The sequence below is a fragment of the Lutra lutra genome, chromosome 3 (assembly GCF_902655055.1).
Source record: "Lutra lutra chromosome 3, mLutLut1.2, whole genome shotgun sequence".
NCBI lineage: Eukaryota > Metazoa > Chordata > Mammalia > Carnivora > Mustelidae > Lutra > Lutra lutra.
The window spans coordinates 22,683,931-22,706,352 of record NC_062280.1 but is presented as its reverse complement, the minus strand read 5'-3'; the positions used below and the strand labels follow the sequence as shown (position 1 = coordinate 22,706,352).

The window sequence follows — 22,422 nt, the reverse complement described above, 5'->3', positions numbered from 1 at the left end:
GATAAGGTAATTAAAAATCATTGTGCCCTATGCATTAAAGCAGAACTTCCAAGGGCTAAGCATAGAGGAAGTCCCCACAGTACTTGAAAATAGTCAAGTTGCCTTTCTTTCTTTTCTTTAATTCAGCCTTTTTACTGAATTGAAGGGCTTTTCCTTAAGTAGGTTGAATTCTTGAAATTTTATTGTGCTGCTTTTTCCTCTGTGTCTACTTTTGACAGAGGCAAAAGGACTGCACCTCCAAAGATGAGGTTGGGATATAATCCAAATCTCTAACAGAGCCAAGATTTTTTTTTTTTTTCAATGCAAAATTTTTCATGTAGAAAAGATACCCTAAAAGCATAATTTTACCTTTCAACTCAATAAAATATTTTCAAAAGGGACTTCAGGGAAATTACTCTGAGTTCTTAATTATACTTAGAAGTAGATTACATAATTTGGAGTTGTACCTCACCTCTGCTTAAACTTTATTTTTTTCTTTAAATTTCTCAACCTTCCATTTTATTATGGAAGAATAAAAAGTTTAAAAGCAGGATCTCAACTCAGCAGTTAATGAGTTGGAATCATGGTTTTCTAGAACTCCTACCAGTTATTTTCCTCTCTAAACTTCAGTTTTATCATCTGTAAAATAAAATTAACAATAATTACCTCATAGGATCAAGATTAAGAGAAATACTGCATTATGAAGATGTTCAAATAAAGGCAGCATTGATCAAGAGGCACTGGAGTGAGGTGTGAACTGTGGGCTCTGGAGACTGCCCTGCAGGCATTTGAATCCTAGCTTGACCCCTATATGTGAAGCATTCAGCACCTGTTTAATCACTCTGTGTGTCATTTGTTATGCCATTGGGGTATTGGAATCCTACCCAGAAAAAGAAAACTCTAAATTTAAGGATGTTAGGTAATTTTATGGATGTCCAGAACTCATAATATACTATTAAAATAGTATCTGAAAATCATATAAGTAGAATATAATTTTTTAAAATGGAGTACATAAATATTTTTTAAAAAGGCAAGCACAAGCCTATATATTCTAATTTTGCCCAGTAACCCAGCTCTAGCTCTGTCAGAAGTGTATTTATAAGAGGGAGCAGAAAAGATTGTTAAGCAGGATAGAAGAAATTTTCTTACCAGAGAATCTTTCTTATTTTCCTAATAGTAATAATAATAATTCATCAATTGAACATCAGTTCTGTAACAGATAATGTGCTGAGCATTTACATATATGAACTCTTCTTCTCCTTACAGTTGCCCTGGGAGAGAGGTACTATTAATATCTACTGTATAGGTAAAAGATGGAGGCTTGGGGAGAATAAGCAATGTGATTGAAGCTCCACAGGTAATCTGTCGTGGAGTCACGGTTACCCGGTCTCACCCCATAGCCTGTGCAGAATTTACATCCCATCAGTCTTCTCTTCTTGAACGTTGGCACCTGGAGTTGACTGACTCATCCAAAGTTGTTAGGTAGATTGGCACTTGAGTCATTTCCTCACATCCAGCCTCAAAGAGCAGCCAAATACCTGAAATAATTTTTAAATCATATTTATTAACCTGGGGAAGTGAAGGCATTCTAAAATAAGAATGTATCTTAATTTAGAAGACATGATAAGCTTACAGAACTGTACCGGGGCATAGTGGATCCTATTTTGTTATGACATCAAATGTCACAAGATGAAAATAATTTTTACAATGGGGAAAAATGAGAGTGGTCATTCTAGGAGCCATAGAATATAATGATTTTTTAGGAATCATTTAAGTACTTCCTGAAGAGATTTTTTTTTTCTTCAGATGTTTTACATATCTAGCTTTAACTGTTAAAATCTCTGAGCAAATACAGTATTTGATTACATCTTGTCTTTATTCAAGAGTAATGGCTTTCTTTTCCTTATATTAACCAGCAGTATTATTATAGTAATGCTTGTTACACATCAGTTTTTATTTTGCATTTTATTGATTCAATTTTAAAAACTTAATAAATTTAAATAATAGCATGGAGCAGTCCCACCTCCCCGTTCAACCCCGAGCTACAGAGATGTGTTTAATAGTGCTGCCTGTTTCCTAATTAATCCATCCTACTGCAGTAAAAATGCCAGATTCTTGAAATGGAAGAGGAGGGCTCAGCTTACTTGTCCCTGTCCTTTGGAATTTACCCTTGTTTCTCTAAAGCACAATGGCAATGGCAATAGTGGAAAGCTCACCGGGAAATTGCCAGTAAAGTCATTGGGACCTGTGAACTATGCACCAACCTGAAGTGAACAAAGGGAAATCTGGGATGCCTAGGTGGCTCAGTCATTTAAGTGCCTTTGGCTTAGGTCATGATCCCTGAGTTCTGAGATCAAGTCCTGCATCTGACTCCTTGCTCAGTGGAGAGCCTGATTCTCCCTCTTCTCCTTCCCCTGCTTGTGCTCTGTCTCTCTCTCTCTTTCACACACACACACATAAATAAAGAAAATCTTTAAAAAAAAAAAAAAAACACCGAACAGAGGGAAATCTAACAGCTCTAAGTGTTGTCACAGAATGTAGTTACAGACATAACAAGAAATGACTCAAAATGTTAACTAAGAATCCAAGATTACTGTGTGGGAGAAATTGTAGTTACAGAACTTATGTTATTGTTCTCGAAACATTTCTGCTCTAAAATTGTTATGGTATGCACCAAACTTACCAAGATTTCGTATGATTCTCAAAAGTTTTCATTTGGTCTTCTTGCCTCCCAAAAGATACATGCTTTAGGCGGTGTAGATATATTTTTAAATGATTTGGATAAGGGAGGTTCTTGAACTAAATTAATAACTTAATTTGAAATAGCTACCATTTTTTGGAGCACCTAGTATGTACCAGATGCTTTATATACATAATTGCAATTCTCACTGTAACTCAGCAAAGTAAATACTATTGTTCCTAATTGATAGATGGTAGAAAAGAAACTTTAATTTGTCTGAAATCATACAGGTAAAAATAGCAAAGATGTCCTTAAAATATTAACTGAGCTGTAAATAAATTGTGGCATATTCATATAATGGAACACTAGACAATAAAATGAACAAATAACTAGTGCAGGTAACAAAGTAAATAAGTCTCAAAAACATTATTTTGAATAATAGAAACAAAAAATATATGTAATGTCTGATTCCACTTGTATAAACTTAATACATAGTAAAAAATGAGCTCTGGTGTTAGAAGTCAGAATAGTGTCTTTGCGGGGCTTGATTGGGAAGGAGTAAGGAGAAATTTCTGGAGTGACAAATTTTTTGTGTCTTTATCTGAGTGGTGGTTTCATGGATATAGATGCCCAGACACTGTGTGCATGAATATGTAAAAGACATAGAGCTTAAGATTCATGTACTTTACATATGTAAAATGCATGTATGTGCATAATATGTATGTAATATATACTATTTTTTAAAGCTACACTGACTTAAAACTTTATACAAACTAACTCCAAAGCTATTTTTCTATTTTGCCATAGTATTTGATATTCCAGACTTTGAAGCCAATGCTTTATAAAATAATGACACTCCTATTCAATCATTTATTCCTAATTTTCTCCAGATTAAAACTCTGTTTAAAAAATCTACTTAATTTGAACCTAATTGTGGGTTTTTTAAGTTCAATAGTACCAACTTCTCTACATTCTTATTTTATGACTTATTTACTTCCTTATTTTGTGAAATGGTGTTTTTATTTATTATTTTTAATATCATTTTGACAAATAGGCATTTTAGCAAGGACATCTGGTCCCCAAAGCCATGTATTTGTTATTTTTAAGATTCTTACACAGCCTTTTAAAAATCTTGATGTTTGAAATAATACAATCATTTTACAAGATTAAGTCATTCTTTTCTCTTGCTTTATCTTTTATTTTATTTGCAAGTCTTAGCTTGCCAGCAACAAACATACACAGCAGTATTATTTATAATTACTGTCATCAGAACAAATCCTACTTTTCTGAAATACTCTCAAAAAGTAGTGAGGAAATCACACATTGTGAGAAGAGTTATTAAAACTATAAAAACTAATATTGTAGGTGAGATATTTGAAAGTGACCTTGCAGTGTATTTCAAGCTTATTGTATTAAAGCCTATAAATAAAAGGGACAAATAATTTCTGGGTACTCATATGACTTTCCCCTTATTGGTAATGAAAACATTGAACTCTGCTGATTTGTTCTACTGAAGCTATTATATTTCCTGGAAACTTGGAACAGTTGTTTAAGAGGATTGTTGTCTGTAATGAGGGCTTTCTGTTAGGTAGGGGAATAAAAGTATTTGATCTTTACGTAAGGAGTGTTCTATTTTAATGGCAAAAGTAATGAATTTTTCATTCTTTCTCTTTACATACATTTAATTATGTTCATCGTTATCAGAGAGATATTCACTTGTGACTTCTGCATCCATTTTTCAGAATTCATACTTAAACCTTTGTTTATATAATTATTGATATAGTTTTAATATATTTTCCAATATATTTTAAAATATAATTTTCAAAACATTAAGTCCTCTGCAAAAGAAATTAAAAGTTAGGATACATTAACCTACTCAGTTGTTTACTAATAACCTTGGATAGAGATCAATTTTTCCACAGTATTTGTTAAGTGTTTCACACATTGGTAGACCCTTTTTCAAATAAAATATAAACTTCTTGCCTATGAAAACCGCATTTAAAAATAATATTACTAAAAATAAAAATATTAAGATAATTAACATTAAAATAATAATTTATAATTATTAATCATTGGGAAAATGCAAATTAAAGTGATACCACATTATACCAACCAGAATGTCTACAATGAAATACATAAAAAAAAAAGAAACAGGGTTGAACAAGGCTAAGAAGCAAGTAGTTGCTCACATACCACTGATGGGAATATAAATTGGTAAAAAGCACTTTGAAAAACCGTTTGTCACTATAGTCCAGCAATTTTATTTCTAGGTATGTATGCAATATAAATGTGCATATTTGGTTACCAAAAGACATATTCTAGGATGTTAATAGGAGCATTATTTGTAATAGCCCAAATGTGGAAGGCACTCAAATGCCCATCAGTATAGAATGGACAAATAAAACATTCAATTCCACACAGCAATGAAAATGAACAATGTGGATGAATTTTCTAAACATAGTGTTGAGCAAAGGGGAGTTAAATAAGAAAGAATGCATATGGTATTATACCATTTTTTAAAAAACATCAAACTAGGTGAAAGTGATTTTGTTCAAACTCAGGATAAAAGTTCCTTGAGGGAGTGATGTGAAGAAGAAAGCATAAGAAAGACTTTTGTGGTGATGGAATGTTCTATTTCTTGATCTGGGCGCTGGCTACAAAAGTGTGTTCAGTTTGTAAAAATGGATTGCATTTGATATAATCACATCTATGTGTATATGTTATGCTTTAGTGAAAAAGTTTGAAAAATTATGTATTTGTTGAAGTCACAAGATATATGTTTTATAAGTATCCAGAAGATGCAAGGAGATTTTGAGTCAGTATGACAGAAACTGCTTGTTGTCTCCCAATACCTATTACCACTGACTAGCTTTTAAATAGTTGAATCTCTGTGAGATGCTAGAACCTGAATTAAGGAATAGCAGTAGGTGTAAAAAGAATAAGATAAATTAAGAGACAATATGACAAATTTTATTTAGGATATCAGACTGATTAAATATAGAGATGAATGAATTAATGGTAAGTCAAGTTTGGAGTCTACTTGACTTTCACAGCATGTTATTCTGATGTTAACTGAAAAAAGGAAATACAGGGTGAGTAAAAGTTTGGGAGAAATTATTAGGGGTAAATATTAAACATATTGGCACATACAGAGAATTATATGATGAGCTAAGAGAACAATTTGAAAGGGAAATCCTGTAATCATAATTTAAGGACAGTTACAAGACAAAATTTATTTAAAATAATTTTTCCAGACATCAATGAGTTTAAGTAAATTACTACTACTCTAAGAGGTAGGAAGAATCAATACATTAAGATTACACTAGTGTTATTCAATGTTTTATGTGCTTCATAATGTGAACACTATTTAGTATATGAAGAGGAAATATGACTTACATTAGGCTAACAGTTCAGCAACCAAAAACTTCCTTACAAATATCAGTCATGATGTGTTGGTACTGTCATTACAGTCATCAAAAACATTTGAATTTCTACTATGTACTTGACACTTTTTTTGACACTAAGGTCACAGGAAGATGTATGTCATGCATCTTATCCTCTAGAGATCTATAACAGGAGAGAGAAGACAAGTACACAAAAGGATAAAGAAAGTAGGCTAGTATTCACTCTGTCAGGTGAATGGTTCAGATAAGTCAGTGTTATGTGAGTTAGAGGCAGTTAACCTCTAAAAACTAGACGGTTGTAGTAGACTTCTCAGAGTTAAGATGCAAGCTGAAACATAATGAGAGCTAAGAATTCTACACTGGAACATTATGAAGAGCGTTACTGAGCTCTATGCAATTGAAATCAAGATATTTTTGCCATTATTTTCTGTTTTAAACTGATTTTCAGCCACTGAATCTAATCATTTCTTCTTAAAATTGCCTGCTCAGATTGGAAAACTGTCCACTGTTGCTTCCTAGCATTCATTCAGTATTCGCATCCATGAGCTTTTGACTCTGATCATTGAGCTGAAATACAGAAGGTTACATCACTGATTTACATTATCACCCTTTCCCCACTCCCAATACAAATGTGACATTTCAATTTTGCACACTTCAACTCTCCTTAAATCATCTGTATAAAAACTTCAAAGCTTGATTGATGATGAATGAGCCATTGTCTCCTCAAGCACCCGGTTCTCATTAGCCTTTAGAGTCTCAGCTTATTAATAATGAACCTTGAGGGCTGACCCAGTGGGGTAGCAGCAATTCATTGTGCTCCCAGCTGAAAGGTCTGGGTTTGGGAAAGATATAGGAATCTCTGGACCAAGTCCATTCCAGAGATGATGTATTAAGTATCACAGGTGGATGATGTGAGCTATATTACTTTTGTATCATTATCTGCCAACAGACTTGTGTGGCTTAAGGTGATGACAGTAAGAAAGATACATTGCTTTATGTCTGAGAAAACCCAGTGACTGTATCCTATAGCTTTATCTTGAAAATGGGCTTTTCCACTTTGGATTCTGACTTCTTGATTGTGACCTTTGGCTTGATAGGCAACATAATTCTGATGTGTGGATTAGCCAGACATTCCCACAGTAATTAGACAAGTGCAATATCTCTAATCTTTATTTATTTATTATTATTTTAATTCTACAGTTGACCTGTAGATGTGCCATGCAAAATAAGACATTTAGATATACAATCAGGGATTGAGGTTAAGTATTTCCTTCTTGCTTATTTGATTTTCTTATATTATCTTTGGTAGCTTTGTGAGTAGTAGTAAAATGTTTACTGTTGATACCAATCATGTAGACTCTAGTGGAATATGGGTAACTGCGTTTAAAATTATCTTTATTTTATAAAAAAAGAAAGAAAGAGAGAAAGACATTCAATCTTATTTATGAAACAGTTACAAATTGTGCATGGGGTCAAAGCAATTTTGTCAACTTCTTAAACTATGTAAGGAGGTCATATTAATATATATTTTCAGCAGGGATGCTACATCACAATTAGGCTATTTCATACCAGGCAGGGGGAAAAAAAAAGCCATGATTCAGTATTTTATCACATTTTCTTTTGAAAGAATATATTTGTAAAATGTCAGCGATTCTCATAATGGTCGCTCATCCCCAAATTCACTGTAATAACTAGCATTTGAAAAGAAATGAAGAGTACAAAAGAACTTATTTAAATAAAATAAATATTTCCTTCTTTATTAGACTCATGCAAATGGGAAATCAAGGGGAGAAATGGTCAAATGGACAATCTTTGTGGATTGGAAGACTAAGACACAAATACTTTATGTCCTCTTTTAAATGTCATATTGGCACTTTACATTGTTCTAGAAAATAGCTTAAGGAACAATATGAGGTAGATTTATAATTCAATGTAAAAAACATGCTCTTAGACTTTATGTAAAATATGCTAGGTAATTTGCACAGGTTTGAGGAAATTTGTTGTGTCCAGGATAGCTCAAAATCATCATTATTCACATGGAAAATAATACTGAATTTGATGCACAAGATAGGTTTAGGGATACTGATGAAAATGTCCAAATGTGACTTATAAATATCCAACATACTGCTTGCAGTAATTTTGTACATTATCAATTGTGAGCATTTTGTATAATAAAAGCTATTTGTCTTTCAGCTTATAAAAACTCCACTTCAAAATTATATATTTTAAAATATTTTTCATGTACTCAAAATATATATGTATTGGTCTACTCAAATATATTTTTCTATAATCAGGCTATTACATTTGATATCATAGAACAAATATTTATTGTGGTAATAGCTTCTGCCTTGCATAATGCCAGACACTGGGGATATAGTTTTGACCAAAACAGAAATGACCTCTGACATAGTGAAATATAGAACCAGTTCAGATACTATAGAGCGTTTAAGGCAAAAAACAACTTTCGTTCTTACTTTGATTTGGTCGGAATTCAAAATTAAAAGATATAACAGAAGTTAATTGATTAATGGTGGTGCCAAATTCCATGTTACCTTTGTGTTTTAAGTTTGATTTAACAAATATTTGTTGATTAGCTATTGCTTCAGGTTTGATATAGATACAGAACTGAAAAATATTCTTTGCCTTCATAGAGTTTGATCTAGTATTTCTGTTATAAACTGTGTGCGATATATGTTAAATGTGATATATGGGAAAGTAGTATGGATTACAATTTACTTACTCTACATACAGAAGGATTCATAGTTTTTACTCGACTTGTATGCATTAATCTAATAGGAAATGTTTGATACTCAAACCTACTTAAGTGTTTGGCAGAATTTTTAAATAATTAAATATTTTTCATAGAATATCATATTTCATATATCTTACCATATTTAATTGTGAAATTTATCAAAAAAGACAATTCTGTTTTGTGAACTTACCTGGAATTTTTTAATATAATATAATAAAAAAATTCATATCAGTTTTTTTCTACCAATTATTACAATGACCAAGAATCTACATGTGTTTCTCTTATCTACATGTGTTTCTACATGTGTTTCTCTGATATATTTCCTACAGTGGATGTGAAATACAATGGATGGGATTACCCTGAGGTCATTTACTTATTCTTTAAATCCTTTCACTTTTCTAGGCTTTGGGCATCTTTATCTGAATGTCAGTTACACTTGTGCTTGTTTTCTATATTACCTAGAATTAGAAATCCTTTTTTTTTTGGCCATGGTTTAAAAATTTAATTATTAATCACTGGAAGGGAAACTCTCTTGGTGTAACACAGATCCAGTAAGCCTTTAATAGAACTTGTGACAACTCTACTGTTCTTGTTTCTTGGTAAAGATAGATCTAAAGTATAACCAGACATTTTCCTGATATCTTCTTGGATAAATATCTTCCCAAGCATTTCTCTTTTTCTAATCCTTATCCTTCTTTCTAACCTAAAAATGCAGCCAAGCTGTAATAGTCAAAAACATTAGAGATCCATTTTGTCCAGGAAATAATCTGTGTCTCTAACAACTTTCTTATAGGTCAATATATTTCTCTAGAATTTTCTCAGTTTAGAAATAGATCTAACTGAATATTTCACCACAAATCATATTAAATTAATGTTTACAAATTTGTATAGGAGCACCTGAGTGGCTCAGGTTTCCACTTAGGTAATGATCTGAGGATCCAGAGATTTACCTGTGTGTGGAGCATGGAGCATGTTTAGGATTTTCTCTCCATCTCCACTCACCCTACCCCTATATGCATGCTCTCAAAAAAAAAAAAAAAAAAAAAAAGATTTGCATAAAGTTATCAACTCTCAAAAAATTGCATAAAGCTATAAGATCAATGTAAACTACACCAAAGAATAAGTACAGTATTAACATTTCCTTACCTATATTTAGGTAACCAAATTGATAAATAAATGTAAGGTAAAGTATATGTTGAAACTCCTCTATAAATGTCAATAAATTGCACATTTTCTGATTATAGTGTTTGACATTCACCATCAGAGTATAATCTAGGTCAAATACAAAGGAAAGAACTATTTTCAGGGAAAATAGACACATACACAAATAGATTAAATGCGTCTTATAAATCTATCATTAAATACTAGAAGTTTATAAATCTTCCTGATCAGAATTGCTAGCAGATGCTGGCTTTGAATTTAGGGTGTTATCCAAGCTGATCATGATTGTAGTCTTAATTTGAAATTTTAACATGTAAGATTATACTTGAATTTTTACTGCCTCCTTTCTAAATCCTTTTCCAAGTATAAATGAAGCTCTTAAACAGAATATTTCTGAGAAACAAATGTCAGCATTGGTAGCAGATTAATATTGTTGAAGGGATTTGATGAGATTATTATTCAGTGTAATATAATCTGATTCCATTTGAATATTTTTAGATAGGAAGTTAGAGATGGATACTGTGTTCCTTCAATATGAACTATTTGAATTACAATGTGAGTCCTGAAAAATATTCTCTTTCGACAATATTTGAGCTATTATGTTTTCTTCTCACATTTTTTTTAAAGTAGAACTTTTCCAAATGTAGACTGAAAAATAACCTTCATTTCCTGGATAGCAGTCAAAATCTCCTTTCTTGCCACCTAATGAAGAATTATTCCTAGAGCAGAAGAGCATCACCTAATGTCTCATGAGAAAGCTATTAGTATGAGATAGTCACATTTCATAGATAGAAACTTTAATGCCAAACATTAATGTAGAAATCCATTTTCACAATCTTTCTTATGTCTTATATCTCCTTTCTGCTTTGATGAAGATTGTATGATTAGGTCATGAAAAATAATGAACTAGGTTTTAGAAGTAGAAAGATGATCTAATTTCTTTTTGTTTCTGTTTTTTTCTTTCCTCACCTGAGAAAATGGAACCAATAGTCAGTGAAAGGACTGATGATGAGAACAGGAGTGATTTTAAAATGTGGAAAACCCTGCGATGTCAAAATTAATCTGGTGCATTTTACACACAAGGCAATAAGGCAATTGAGATGTGCCTATCTCTCTTACACAACTACTCCTCTTATGGTGCCATGTGTTCCTTTCATTCTTTTATCTCTCTCCTTGGTTTAAGGTGACTCTTAAAAGTTTAGCTTTGGATACTGCACAAGAGATTATTTTTTTGAGGACATCATGGGAAATAAAGTAGTTGCCTTCTTATTATTCATGTTCCTCTTCTTCCTCACTAACAGTCTTGGTTGTTTAAGTTTTGTTCAAGTAGCAATTTGTCTACTCAGCCTCTCTTATAGTACAAATGCTCCTGGGATACTGTTCTAGCCAAGAAAATGCCTACATAATCCTTGGGGAGAACATCTCTTTCCAAATAGAAAGTCAGAGCCTCAGTAGGAAGATGTCTCTTGCTTGCTCTTCTGGTTTCAGCTTGCCTTGAGTTCGGAAAGACACTTTTAGATACATCAACCTTCTTGTGTCTGTAATGAATAAAACCAACACGCAAAACAGATGTGGGTTCTATGGACACCACTACCTCCTATAGGTTTCCTATGTGAGAAAAATCATCCTCTATCTATATAAATTACTGTTAACTGTTTTTGTTACTTGTAACAAGCTATTATGGACTAAAATTTAATTTCTCTTAAGTTGTTTTTGTATTGTGTAGAAGGGGAAAATGTGGTAGATATTGAGCAGGAAGTTGCTATGAGTATTTCTAACCAATATCTTCAAGTAGTAAGAATGGTATTTTCCAAAAAAAAAAAAAAATAGTACTTTTGGAGGGAATATATCCCCCCACAAGATAACTTAGAGCAATCTGCAAGAGAATTATATAGACTATCAGGCACTGAACAACTTAGCTGATCAAGGCCAGTGTGAAGTAGAGAATCAAGTAAAAATTGGCTTTAGTGTATTTTGTCCCATGGTCCTGCCATTGTTGCAATGAACCATTGGGTTTTTATTATAGTTTTCTGTTGTTCATAAAGAATAATTGGCAATTCTATTGATTCCATTTGAGAGGATCAAAGAACATTTCTTCGTAATTGAAACATTAATTTTAGCTTTCATTTTGTTTTAATTACTTCCTACTGACTCCAGTCAATGTCACATGGACTAATAATCTTTTTAAGAGAGATAAACAAGTTAAATGACCAATAAGAGGGAACTGGTTAAATAAATATTATTTAATTTATACTGTAGCATATTGTAGTTTCATTAAAAATAATGTAGAATAATATTTAATTATCATTAAATAATCACCACCCAATATTAAAACTAGCAGGTTATGAAATATTATATTCAATGTTATTCCAATTTCAGAGTAAAAAAAAAAAAAAGGAAAGAGACTGAAAACTTCTATACCAAATATGAAGAGTGTTTCTCTGGGTATTTATATTATGAGTGATTATATTTCTTTATATTTTTCAATCTTTCCCAATTTCTACAATTAATTTATATGACTCACTAAGTGATATTATAAAAGGTGCCTTGGCTATTAACAATGTGACTCTAATTTAACATTGAAAACACTTTAAGAATAAATCACTTTTACTGACTACCTTTTCATCAATGAAAAGCTTGACAAGAAATCTCTGTTTGTTTGTTTTAATACAGAAATCCTTAATGGTGGAGTGTATGTAGACCAGAACAAATTTCTTTGTTACACAGACACAATTCATTGGCAAGATATTGTTCGGAATCCATGGCCTTCCAACCTGACTCTGGTGTCAACAAATGGTAGCTCAGGATGTGAGTAACAATATTATCTTTCTTAATGTCTCAAAATGTTCTTCTGCTTCTTGTGAAAACAAACAGCTTATGTTTATCATGCCACTAATAATATTTTGAATTTTGATTGCAGCCATTAAAATGTTCAGATATATATAAGAGAAGAATCTTTTAATTAGCTCTCCTTTTGGAATGATAACTTCCCTTTTATAAATTCTCATTTCCTTAACATGACTTCTTTTGCTAACTCTAAAAACTTTACTATATTTCTAATGTCTAAGCATTCCAATGTCTAAATATTTAAACATCTGCCCAATTGTCCATAAACTTAAGACTGGTGTCTAACTACTGCTTCAGTTCTTTGTGACCCGTGTACCACTGAGAAAAATGTGGTAGGACAAAATTAAACCTTCCTACTCACTATAATGTTTTAAATTAAAACAAAACAAAACAAAACAAAACTGGTGAACACTATAAAACTCCTAAGCCTCCATTTGCCCCTGAAACCTTTATGGTAATACTTCATGACAATTCCAAACAGTATAAATAGAATGGAGAATTACAGATTTCATAGAAGAGTTCTATGTTACATTCTGGTTTTAGTCATTAGCCTAATAAACTACCCAATTTCTCATGCTTCAAGTGTATTGTTTCTATCACAGAGGATTTATCAGATTCAGAGTGTTTAATATGATTAAATGATAAGCAAGTAAAATTTGAACTATATAATTAAAATTTTAGAAAATTATTCTGCCTGGAACCTGTTTCACTTTAATAAAGCAGGCTATGTGGTCCCCACATTTATTACTACTGACATTTGTATGAGAACAGAATCCTTATCAAGTGTTAACCTTGGTTTTATATTTCTCATCTGTTATTATATATTTCCTGCCTGAAATCATAAATGTCTTCACACAGTTCAATAATTATTTGCAATAGTGCTGATTGTGTTATGACACTTTTGTAGGAAATCAAACTCCCAGGGACAATTATTAAATTTCATGATGGCCCTAATAATATAATGGGGAAATATGAATGTATTTGATCCAAACTGACAGCTGTGTTTTTAATAAATGGCTAAATTTTTTAAAGTAGAGTAACATAATTTTCTTGTCACCTTTGAGCAGAAGTTTGTATGAGATTTCGTCTTTACAGCATTCAAGTTGCCTACCTTGTAAAATTACATGTGAATAAAACATTGAATCTGTTCACACTAACAAGACAAATGATGTGCTTCAGAAATGGCTTCCATTTTCAGTCTGCCCATACTATGGTTTATTTTATATTTGGGGACGTGAATTATAGTGGCTGCATACGAGGAAAGGGCGACTGACTTAGCTTATTAGAATGACCAGCCTTTAATGCCTGAATGAGACCAGGCAAGAATGAAGCCCAAGACAGAAGCCGAAGGGAAGCCTTACCGGATGTGGAATAGGAAAGGTCTGGGGGGGTTGCTGCACTTTCACAGATGGCATCTCTTTGTGCTATTATTTGTGGGCAATTTTGGATGGTTGTGCCTATAATTAGGCAACTGTAGCTGCATTTGTTTTGCATGCAAATAATTGCAGGTGCAAAAATTATAAATGCAGAGTAGAGTAGTAACAATTGGTCCTTTACAAATTAACCACCAATTGCTTACTGAAGTTTTATCCTTTAAATATACTGCATGACACCAAAACTGAAAATAATGAATTCTCTGGTCTTTGAATTCTGGTATCACTCTGACTGAGTTTTTTCCTTTACCTTCTCCCCGTGGATGATAACAGGTACCCTCATGGTTTTAAGTAGGCTCCATGCCCAGCACGAAGCCCAGTGCAGGGCTTGAACTCACGACCCTGAGATCCATACCTGAACTGAGATCAAGAGTCAAACCATTAACCAACTGAGACACTCAGGCACCCCTTCCCTCAGGGTTTTAAGTGCAGCTTCTACAGTGAGGACTTCCAGAACTACAGTCACCCAATCAGTTGCCAAAGTTAAAAACCTTGTGGTCACCATAGACCTCACCTTCTTCTTGGTTCGTGGCATTTGTTTAATCATTAAATCATACTGAATTTGCCTTTTTCTTGATTTTACATATTTCTTAACATTGCCATAGCTGTAATTCAATTCTTCATTGTCTGAGTTACTGAAATCATCTCTGAATTCTTAATAACTTTTGAGTCCACAAACCCTGTTCTGTCTGGTGAAACCAATAGCTTCCTTCTTATAATAATTTAAAATTAATAAATAATCACAAATAAATATTTTATATCATAAATGCATAAAAATAAATAAATCCATTAAATAAATTTTAAAGGATTACAAGGAAAATTAATTATACTGAAATCCATTTATCAACATACTTAAAAATAATTATGTGATATGGTAATATGCTTCTTTATTAGTATGTTAAATTTAAAAAATCTAATAGTAGAATTAATAAGCAATGTAGTTTTGTAGCTGTGATAGGCCTAAATATTATTTTTAAAAAGTCACTTTAATAAATAGTGCTGGGAAAATTGGATTTTCAGATGTACAAGACTGAACTTAGACTTTTATCTTACCCTAAATGTGAGAAATTAACTCAAAAAGAATTAAAGACCTAAACATAAAAATATAAACTATAAAACTCCTAGAAAAAAACATGGAGGAAAAGGTTCATGACATTGGATTTGGCAATAATTCTTGGAGCTGTCACCAAAAGCAAAGACAACAAAAGCAAAAATAGAAAAATTGTGCTACACCAAACTTAAAAACTTCTGTGCATCAAAGGACATGGTCAAAAAAGTGAAAAGGCAATGAACAGAATGGAGAAAAATTTACAAATTATATATCTCACTAGGGGATAATATCCAGACTATATAAAGAACTTTTACAACTCAACAACAAAAAACAACCTAATTCAGAAATGGACACGGATTTCAAATGGTGTTTCCTAAAAGATGATATACAAAGATGATCAATATCACTTTGGTTTTTTTAAAAAGACATTTATTTATTTATTTATTTATTTATTTATTTATTTGACACAGAGAGAGAGAGAGAAAGAGAGCCCAAGTAAGCAGACCAGCAGGCAGAGGGAGAGAGAATAGCAGGCTCTCCGCTGAGCAGGGAGCCCAATGCAAGGCTCAATCCCAGGACCCTGGAATCATGACCTAAGCCGAAGGCAGCCACTTAACCAACTGAGCCACCCAGGCACCCCATCACGTTGATTTGAAATCCAAATCTAAATATCTTTTTTTTTTTTTTAAGATTTAATTTACTTATTTGACAGATAGAGAGTACAAGTAGGAAGAGCATCAGGCAGAGGGAGAGGGAGAAGTAGACTCCCCCCAAAGCAGGGAGCCTGATGCGGGGCTCCATCCCAGGACCCTGGGATCATGACCCGAGCCGAAGGCAGCTGCTTAACCGACTGAACCACTCGGGCGCCCCTGAAATCCAAATCTAAGCCATGAGATACCACTTTACAGCAGTTAGAATGATTATTATCAGAATGATAGAAAATGACAAGTGTTGGTGAAGATGTGAAGAATTTGAAACCTCTCTGCACCATTGTGGGATTTTAAAGTTATAAAATAGCTATGGAAAATAGTATGAAGTTTCCTCAAAAATTAAAATAGAACTACCATATTATCCACCAACTCCACTTCATTGTATATATCCAAAAGAATTGAAAGCAGAGTCTCAAATCATTATTTGCACACTTATATCTATAGTAACATTATTTATAATAGCCAAGAAGGGGGAATATCCCAAATGCTCATTGATGAAGGAATGCATGAACAAATGTGGTACGCGCGCACACACACACACACACACGCGCGCGCGTACATTATTCAACCTTAAAAAGAGAAGGCAATTGTGACATTGCCACATGGATGACATTTGTTAAGTAAAGTAAGCCCGTCATAAAAAACTGTATGTCTACTTACAAAAGGTATCTAGAGTAGTCAAGTTCATAGAAACCAAAAGAAGAATGTGGTTACCAGAGGCTGAGAGAATTGGAAATGAGGAGTTTCTGTTTAATGAGTATAGAATTTCGGTTTTGCAAGATGAAAAAATTTTGTAGATCTATTCCACAACGTTAACATTCTTAACACTACTAAGCTATACACAAAAAAACGGTTATGACAAGGGTGGTTATGACTGAGTGGTTCAGTCAGTTAAGCATCCCATTCTTAGATTTTGGCTCAGTTCGTGATCTCATGGGTCCTGAGATTGAGTCCCAAGTTGGGCTCCCCACTCAGTGGAGAGTCTTCTTGAAGATTTTCTCCCTCTGTCCCTCACCCAACTCTCTCTCTCCCTCTCAAATAAATAGGTAGATAAATCGGTTTTTTAAAAAGGTTATGACAGTAGATTTTTATGTTGTGTGTTTTTACTGCAAGAAGAGAAAAAGAAAGAAAGAAAGGGGGAGGCAGGGAAGGAGGAAGGAAGGGGGAGGGAGAGAGGGAAGAAGGAGGGAGGAAGGAAGGGAAGAAGGAAGGGAGAAAAAAAGAAAAAATATTATGATACCTGTAAGTATGCAGTATGAATGCAGTATGGATACATCTGGCAGTATGCAGTATGAATGCAGTATGCAGTATGAATACATCTATAGTTTCTAGTTATCACAGTGAAGCAGGTACACTTATCTTCATAAGTGATAAAAATCCTATATTTAATAAGATTAATGTGAATAATAATGTAAGGATTCCTCATTCAAGTTCAAGGACCTCCTAAATATATCCCTAAGCCCTTTAGGGGCTCCAGGTCTCCTGGTTAAGAGGACCTGACAAAGTGCCCCCAAAAGCTCTATTTAATGCATATCTAACCATGACCCTGTCCAAAAACCCTGGTGCTGCAACTGACTAATGTCGGGGAGGGGGGGGGTCAATTCTTAACAAAACCAAAGGCTTGGAGTTTTTAGCAGATTCCTACTTATTTCTCTCTACAATGGAATGAGTTCTTATAATTTATTTGTCTGTATTGCCTTCCCTTTTCTGTTTGCCAGACTAAATTTTGTTCATACTTTAAGACACTCACCAATTGTTATCTCTTGTAAGAAGTGCTCTCTTCTATAGGCTTAGATTAGGTAACTTTTCTCCTGTAACCCCATAAAGAGCAGTCTTGAAATCCAGCATTCTTACTCTAAAATGAAAGTCCTTGAAGACAAGGCCCAGGTCATCATTTTGTCCTGTTTTAGCACATAACGGATGGATAAAATTTTTATACTGAATAGACAAATAGATGAAATATATCAGTTCATAAATAGGAAAATCAGATGAATCTAAATGCTTTCCTCTATCCATCATTTATATCTAAAAATTATAATCCATAGATAGCTTACTCATTTTAAGTCTTTTTCAGGTAAAAAATGACAACCTACATCTGTGTGCCTAATTTCATTTATAACTATATAATTATGTCATGCCATTTATATTTGTGTGCTACTTTTATTTTATTATACTTATAAAATACGTATGTCAGATTCAGTGTAGACTGATTTGTCCTATAAGTGTAGTACTTATAATCTACAAATCATAAAATTTTGAAAAGAATTTAAGAATATTTGATTCTTGGGGCAGCTGGATGGCTCAGTGGGTTAAGCCTGTGCCTTGGGCTCAGGTCATAATCTCAGGGTCCTGGGATCGAGCCCGGCATCAGGCTCTCTGCTCAGCAGGAAGCCTGCTTCCCCCTTTCTCTCTACCCGCCTCTTTGCCTACTTGTGATCTCTCTTTTTCCATGAAATAAATAAATAAAATTTATTTAGTTATTTATTATAATATATATTAATACATATTAATATAATGTATATTATTTATTTATTTATTCTGTTTAAAAATAATATTTGATTCTTAGGTGATATTTTGCAAAGTATTTCTTACCACAGTCTTGGCTTTTTGTGCAATGCTAATTCTTAATGCAAAAAAAGCAAAATCCTTTCAAGAGCAACCTGGCTTTTTATTGACATAACTTTTGGACTATAATTGGAATAATGAAGAAAAGGTTTGATGTGTCTAGAGAAGAAATTTTAAAATAATACCACTCCTTTAAAAATACATGATTTAGGAATGATTGTAACCGAATTGTATTTTCCAAAATACTAGAGGTATCTTAATCTAAACTTTAGCAAAGTAAGAGGGAGATGAGTGTCCTTTTTATTAAAGAAATCCCTAGCAAGATTTACCTAACATTCTAATATTCTTGGATAGGTTTATCAATGGGGCTTATTCAATAAACTACTATTCAGAGTGAAAAAATCATATAGTAAATGATGTTTCACTTACTTGGAGTACTTCTAATCACTCTCATCACCATAAGAATGTCAAAATGATGGATATTAGTTGCCTTTGAAAAATTAAACAAATGGGAATATATCAGGACATAGTATCAGACAATATTTGCCAAGAAGACTGTGTAGTTAAGAGACTGGCACCAAACTGGTTGTTTGAGACCTCGCACTGCTTCTTATTAGTTATTTGACCTTGGGCAGGTCACTTGAACTCTCATTACTTCCATTTCCGGATCTATAAAAGGAGAGTGTCAAGAGCAGAGCTGAGCTGAGCTGTTAGATTTCAGGGTTTTAAGACAAAGAACCAATAAGAAGGCACCAGTCAAGCTTTCAATTACCTAATCCAATAGCATAAGCCAGAGGCTGAACTGAAGAAAGCCTCAGCTCCCACACTGCCCATTTTCCCCCACAGAAGAGCTCCTAGAGAGCTCAGGTGGATCAGATTGGTTAGTTCACACATGGGGAACTGTTTAACTGCTGAGGGAGCCCCAAAGAAAGGCCTATGAAATTTTATGGATCTAGGAGCCAGGGGGCAGGTTGGAGGCAGAGAAAAAAGGGCTAAGAGTGGAAAAGTTCTGAGTACTGAGTCAGAGTAAAGAAAAAGTATCTTAAGGGTTCACTTCTACCCATGTCCTTTCCAGCAAAGGCACCTGAGGAGGACCTCTGTCAAAGGCATTTGATGGGGTCACCTGGGTGGCTCAGTGGGTTAAGCCTCTGCCTTCGGCTTAGGTCATGATCTCAGAGTCCTGGGATCAAGCCCTGCGTCGGGCTCTCTGCTCGGCAGCAAGCCTGCTCCCCCCCCTCACCCCCGCCTACTTGTGATCTCTCTCTCTGTCAAATAAATAAATATTTTTTTAAAAGGCATTTGATGAGTAGAGGAAACTGATCTAGTAAAGTAGCTATGCTTAAGAGCATGGCTTGTTAGGGAGTCCTGAGTTTTCCCTGGACTCACAGCACTGGCTGTGCACCAAGTCTGGTGTGGGTAGGGCAGCTTTCCGTTGTGAGACCTGCCAGGGTAAAGCTTTTTAAGTTGCCTGTGGTCAAGCTTGAAAGATCACACATAGATTTTTGGCCAGGAGCTAATAATACCAACTTCATAGGGCTATTATGAGGAATAAACAAGTTCATATGTGTCAAAATCGGAGTGATTTCTTATGGTAAAGGAATAGAGTGACTTCTAGTTATGATTTGATTTTCCATAGGCATTAACCATACGTGGACAGAAATAATTTTATAATATGTGAGTTACATTTTTATTATATATTAATTACTTAACATTTTATTTTGTTTGTGTTTCCCATGTGTTTAAGTAAGCAGAAGATAATATTTTGTAGCTTGAACTCGCTGAGGCACTGGGAGGAATAAACCTCAGATGCTCCAGGTCCTGTGGTTTCTTCCGCTTACACCAGATACACCAGTCATTCTCAGCTGCTTTCTAAAACCAAATGTGGGTTTCCCCCACTATCCAAAAAGTAGAAAGTTCCTATGAAACCTTTTGAGTCAAAATGGCTAAAGTAAAGAGTGTCCCTTGCTTTTCAAAAGTTTATATTCTATCACTTTTCTTTTACAAAAGACCAATGTTAGTACAGTAATGGCCTGTGTGTGTGTGTGTGTGTGTGTGTATGTGTGTGTGTAAATGAAAATCCTCCTCCATTTCTTTCAGATAACAAACAGGTACTAATGTAGGTCTTCACAAAGATAAAGAGGCCTATTGTGAATTTTTGGAAAGTGCGGGATACCCACACAACCTAATGCCAGAAGAGGAAAGGTGGGAGAATTGGCAAATTCATAGAAGAATTATATTCACAAATATAATTCATAATTCCAGTACCAACCATTTGTTTAAGGCAGATATGCTGCCTGCCTTTAAAACATTAGCAAAACATAGGGGTGCCTGGGTGGCTCAGTGGGTTAAGCTTCTGCCTTTGGCTCAAGTCATGATCCCAGGGTCCTGGGACTGAGCCCTGCATCGGGCTCTCTGCTCAGCGGGGAGCCTCCTTACCCCTCTCTCTCTGCCTGCCTCTCTGACTACTTGTGATCTCTCTCTCTCTCTCTCTCTGTCAAATAAATAAATAAATAAATAAAATCTTTTTAAAAAATTAGTAAAACATAAAATTATATTTTTCTTTTAATGACTCTCACCTATCCTATAATTGCCCACTCCTAACTTATACTGCATGTTGTGTTCCATATGGGTAATTTTCTTGAGCTAGAAAATAATTATATCTCAAAATAGAGTAGAATTAAATCTGATGTTCTTAGTTTATCCACTTTTGTTACTCCTTCAGTGTTAAAATTTTTACATAAGATAGGCGTACTCTTCTAAGTTTGGCATTTTGTAGTTACAGTAAAAAATAAAAGTAGCAAGAAAGTTTATTCAAAGTACATTTCAGTACAGTTTCAGCTTCCGTGTATTATATATGCACAAATCCATTTTCACATAAATGCATATATAGAATCAAGTGATGCACTGTTTTAAAATATTTTTTAAAAATTAAAGTTTTAAAAAATATTTTAAATTATGGGAATAGAAAATGTGAAAAACAAAAAAGATAAATGAACGTATATAAACTCTACAGATAGGTTGAAATAATTTAGAAATTACATTCTTCATGAATCCAAGCTAATAAAACAAAAAACAAAAGAACTATGTATCACTTATCAATTTAGATGCAATTATTCTAAACAGAATATTAGCAAACAGAACTAACAGAATTTAGAAATGTATTTAAAATATAAGAACATTAATATTGTTAATGAAAGAGTAAGGACTTGAAAATGATCCATAACAGAGAAGACCCTTATTCCTACATTTATAAGAAGAGGGTTTCCAGGGGCGCCTGGGCGGCTCAGTGGGTTAAGCCTCTTCCTTTGGCTCAGGTCATGATCCCAGGGTCCTGGAATCAAGCCCCATGTCAGGCTCTCTGCTCAGCGGGGAGCCTGCTTCTCCCTCTCTCTCTCTGCCTGCCTCTCTGCCTACTTGTGATCTCTGTCTGTCAAATAAATAAATAAAATCTTTAAAAAAAAAAAAGAAGAGGGTTTCCAAATTGACTGGAATTCACTCCAGGATAAACTTATTATTTAAGAAAATTCATTGCAGGATGAAAGTACAGTATACCTACTAGCTTGTTTGTTGTTGTTGTTCTTTTTTTTAAGATTTTACTTTTTGAATAAATTTTTCATGACAGTTCTTTATTTTCATCATATGCAATAATTTCCTCTCAAATCAATGTTTTAATCAAATATATATATAATTAAATAAATAACGATTTTTGCTTTCTAGAAAATGACATAATATTCCTTAACAATACCTCAACCCCAGGTGGCATAACAAAAGAATTCTCTCATAATAGACCTTTCTTATTTCATCTCAGTCCTCATATTTATCACACATTGCATGTGCTAT

At 33.6% G+C, this 22,422-nt stretch overlaps 1 protein-coding gene across 4 annotated transcripts in view; it reads left to right on the top strand.

Annotated features, from left to right (window-relative positions):
• The window catches only part of ERBB4 (erb-b2 receptor tyrosine kinase 4), a 1,157,221-nt gene that overhangs the window by 762,997 nt on the left and 371,802 nt on the right, over nucleotides 1–22,422 (top strand). For all 4 annotated transcript variants that reach the window (XM_047722028.1, XM_047722026.1, XM_047722029.1 and 1 more), the window contains exon 4: nucleotides 12,650–12,784. In XM_047722028.1, coding sequence (XP_047577984.1) covers nucleotides 12,650–12,784 — 135 coding nt within the window. The remainder of the gene's footprint in view (nucleotides 1–12,649; nucleotides 12,785–22,422) is intronic.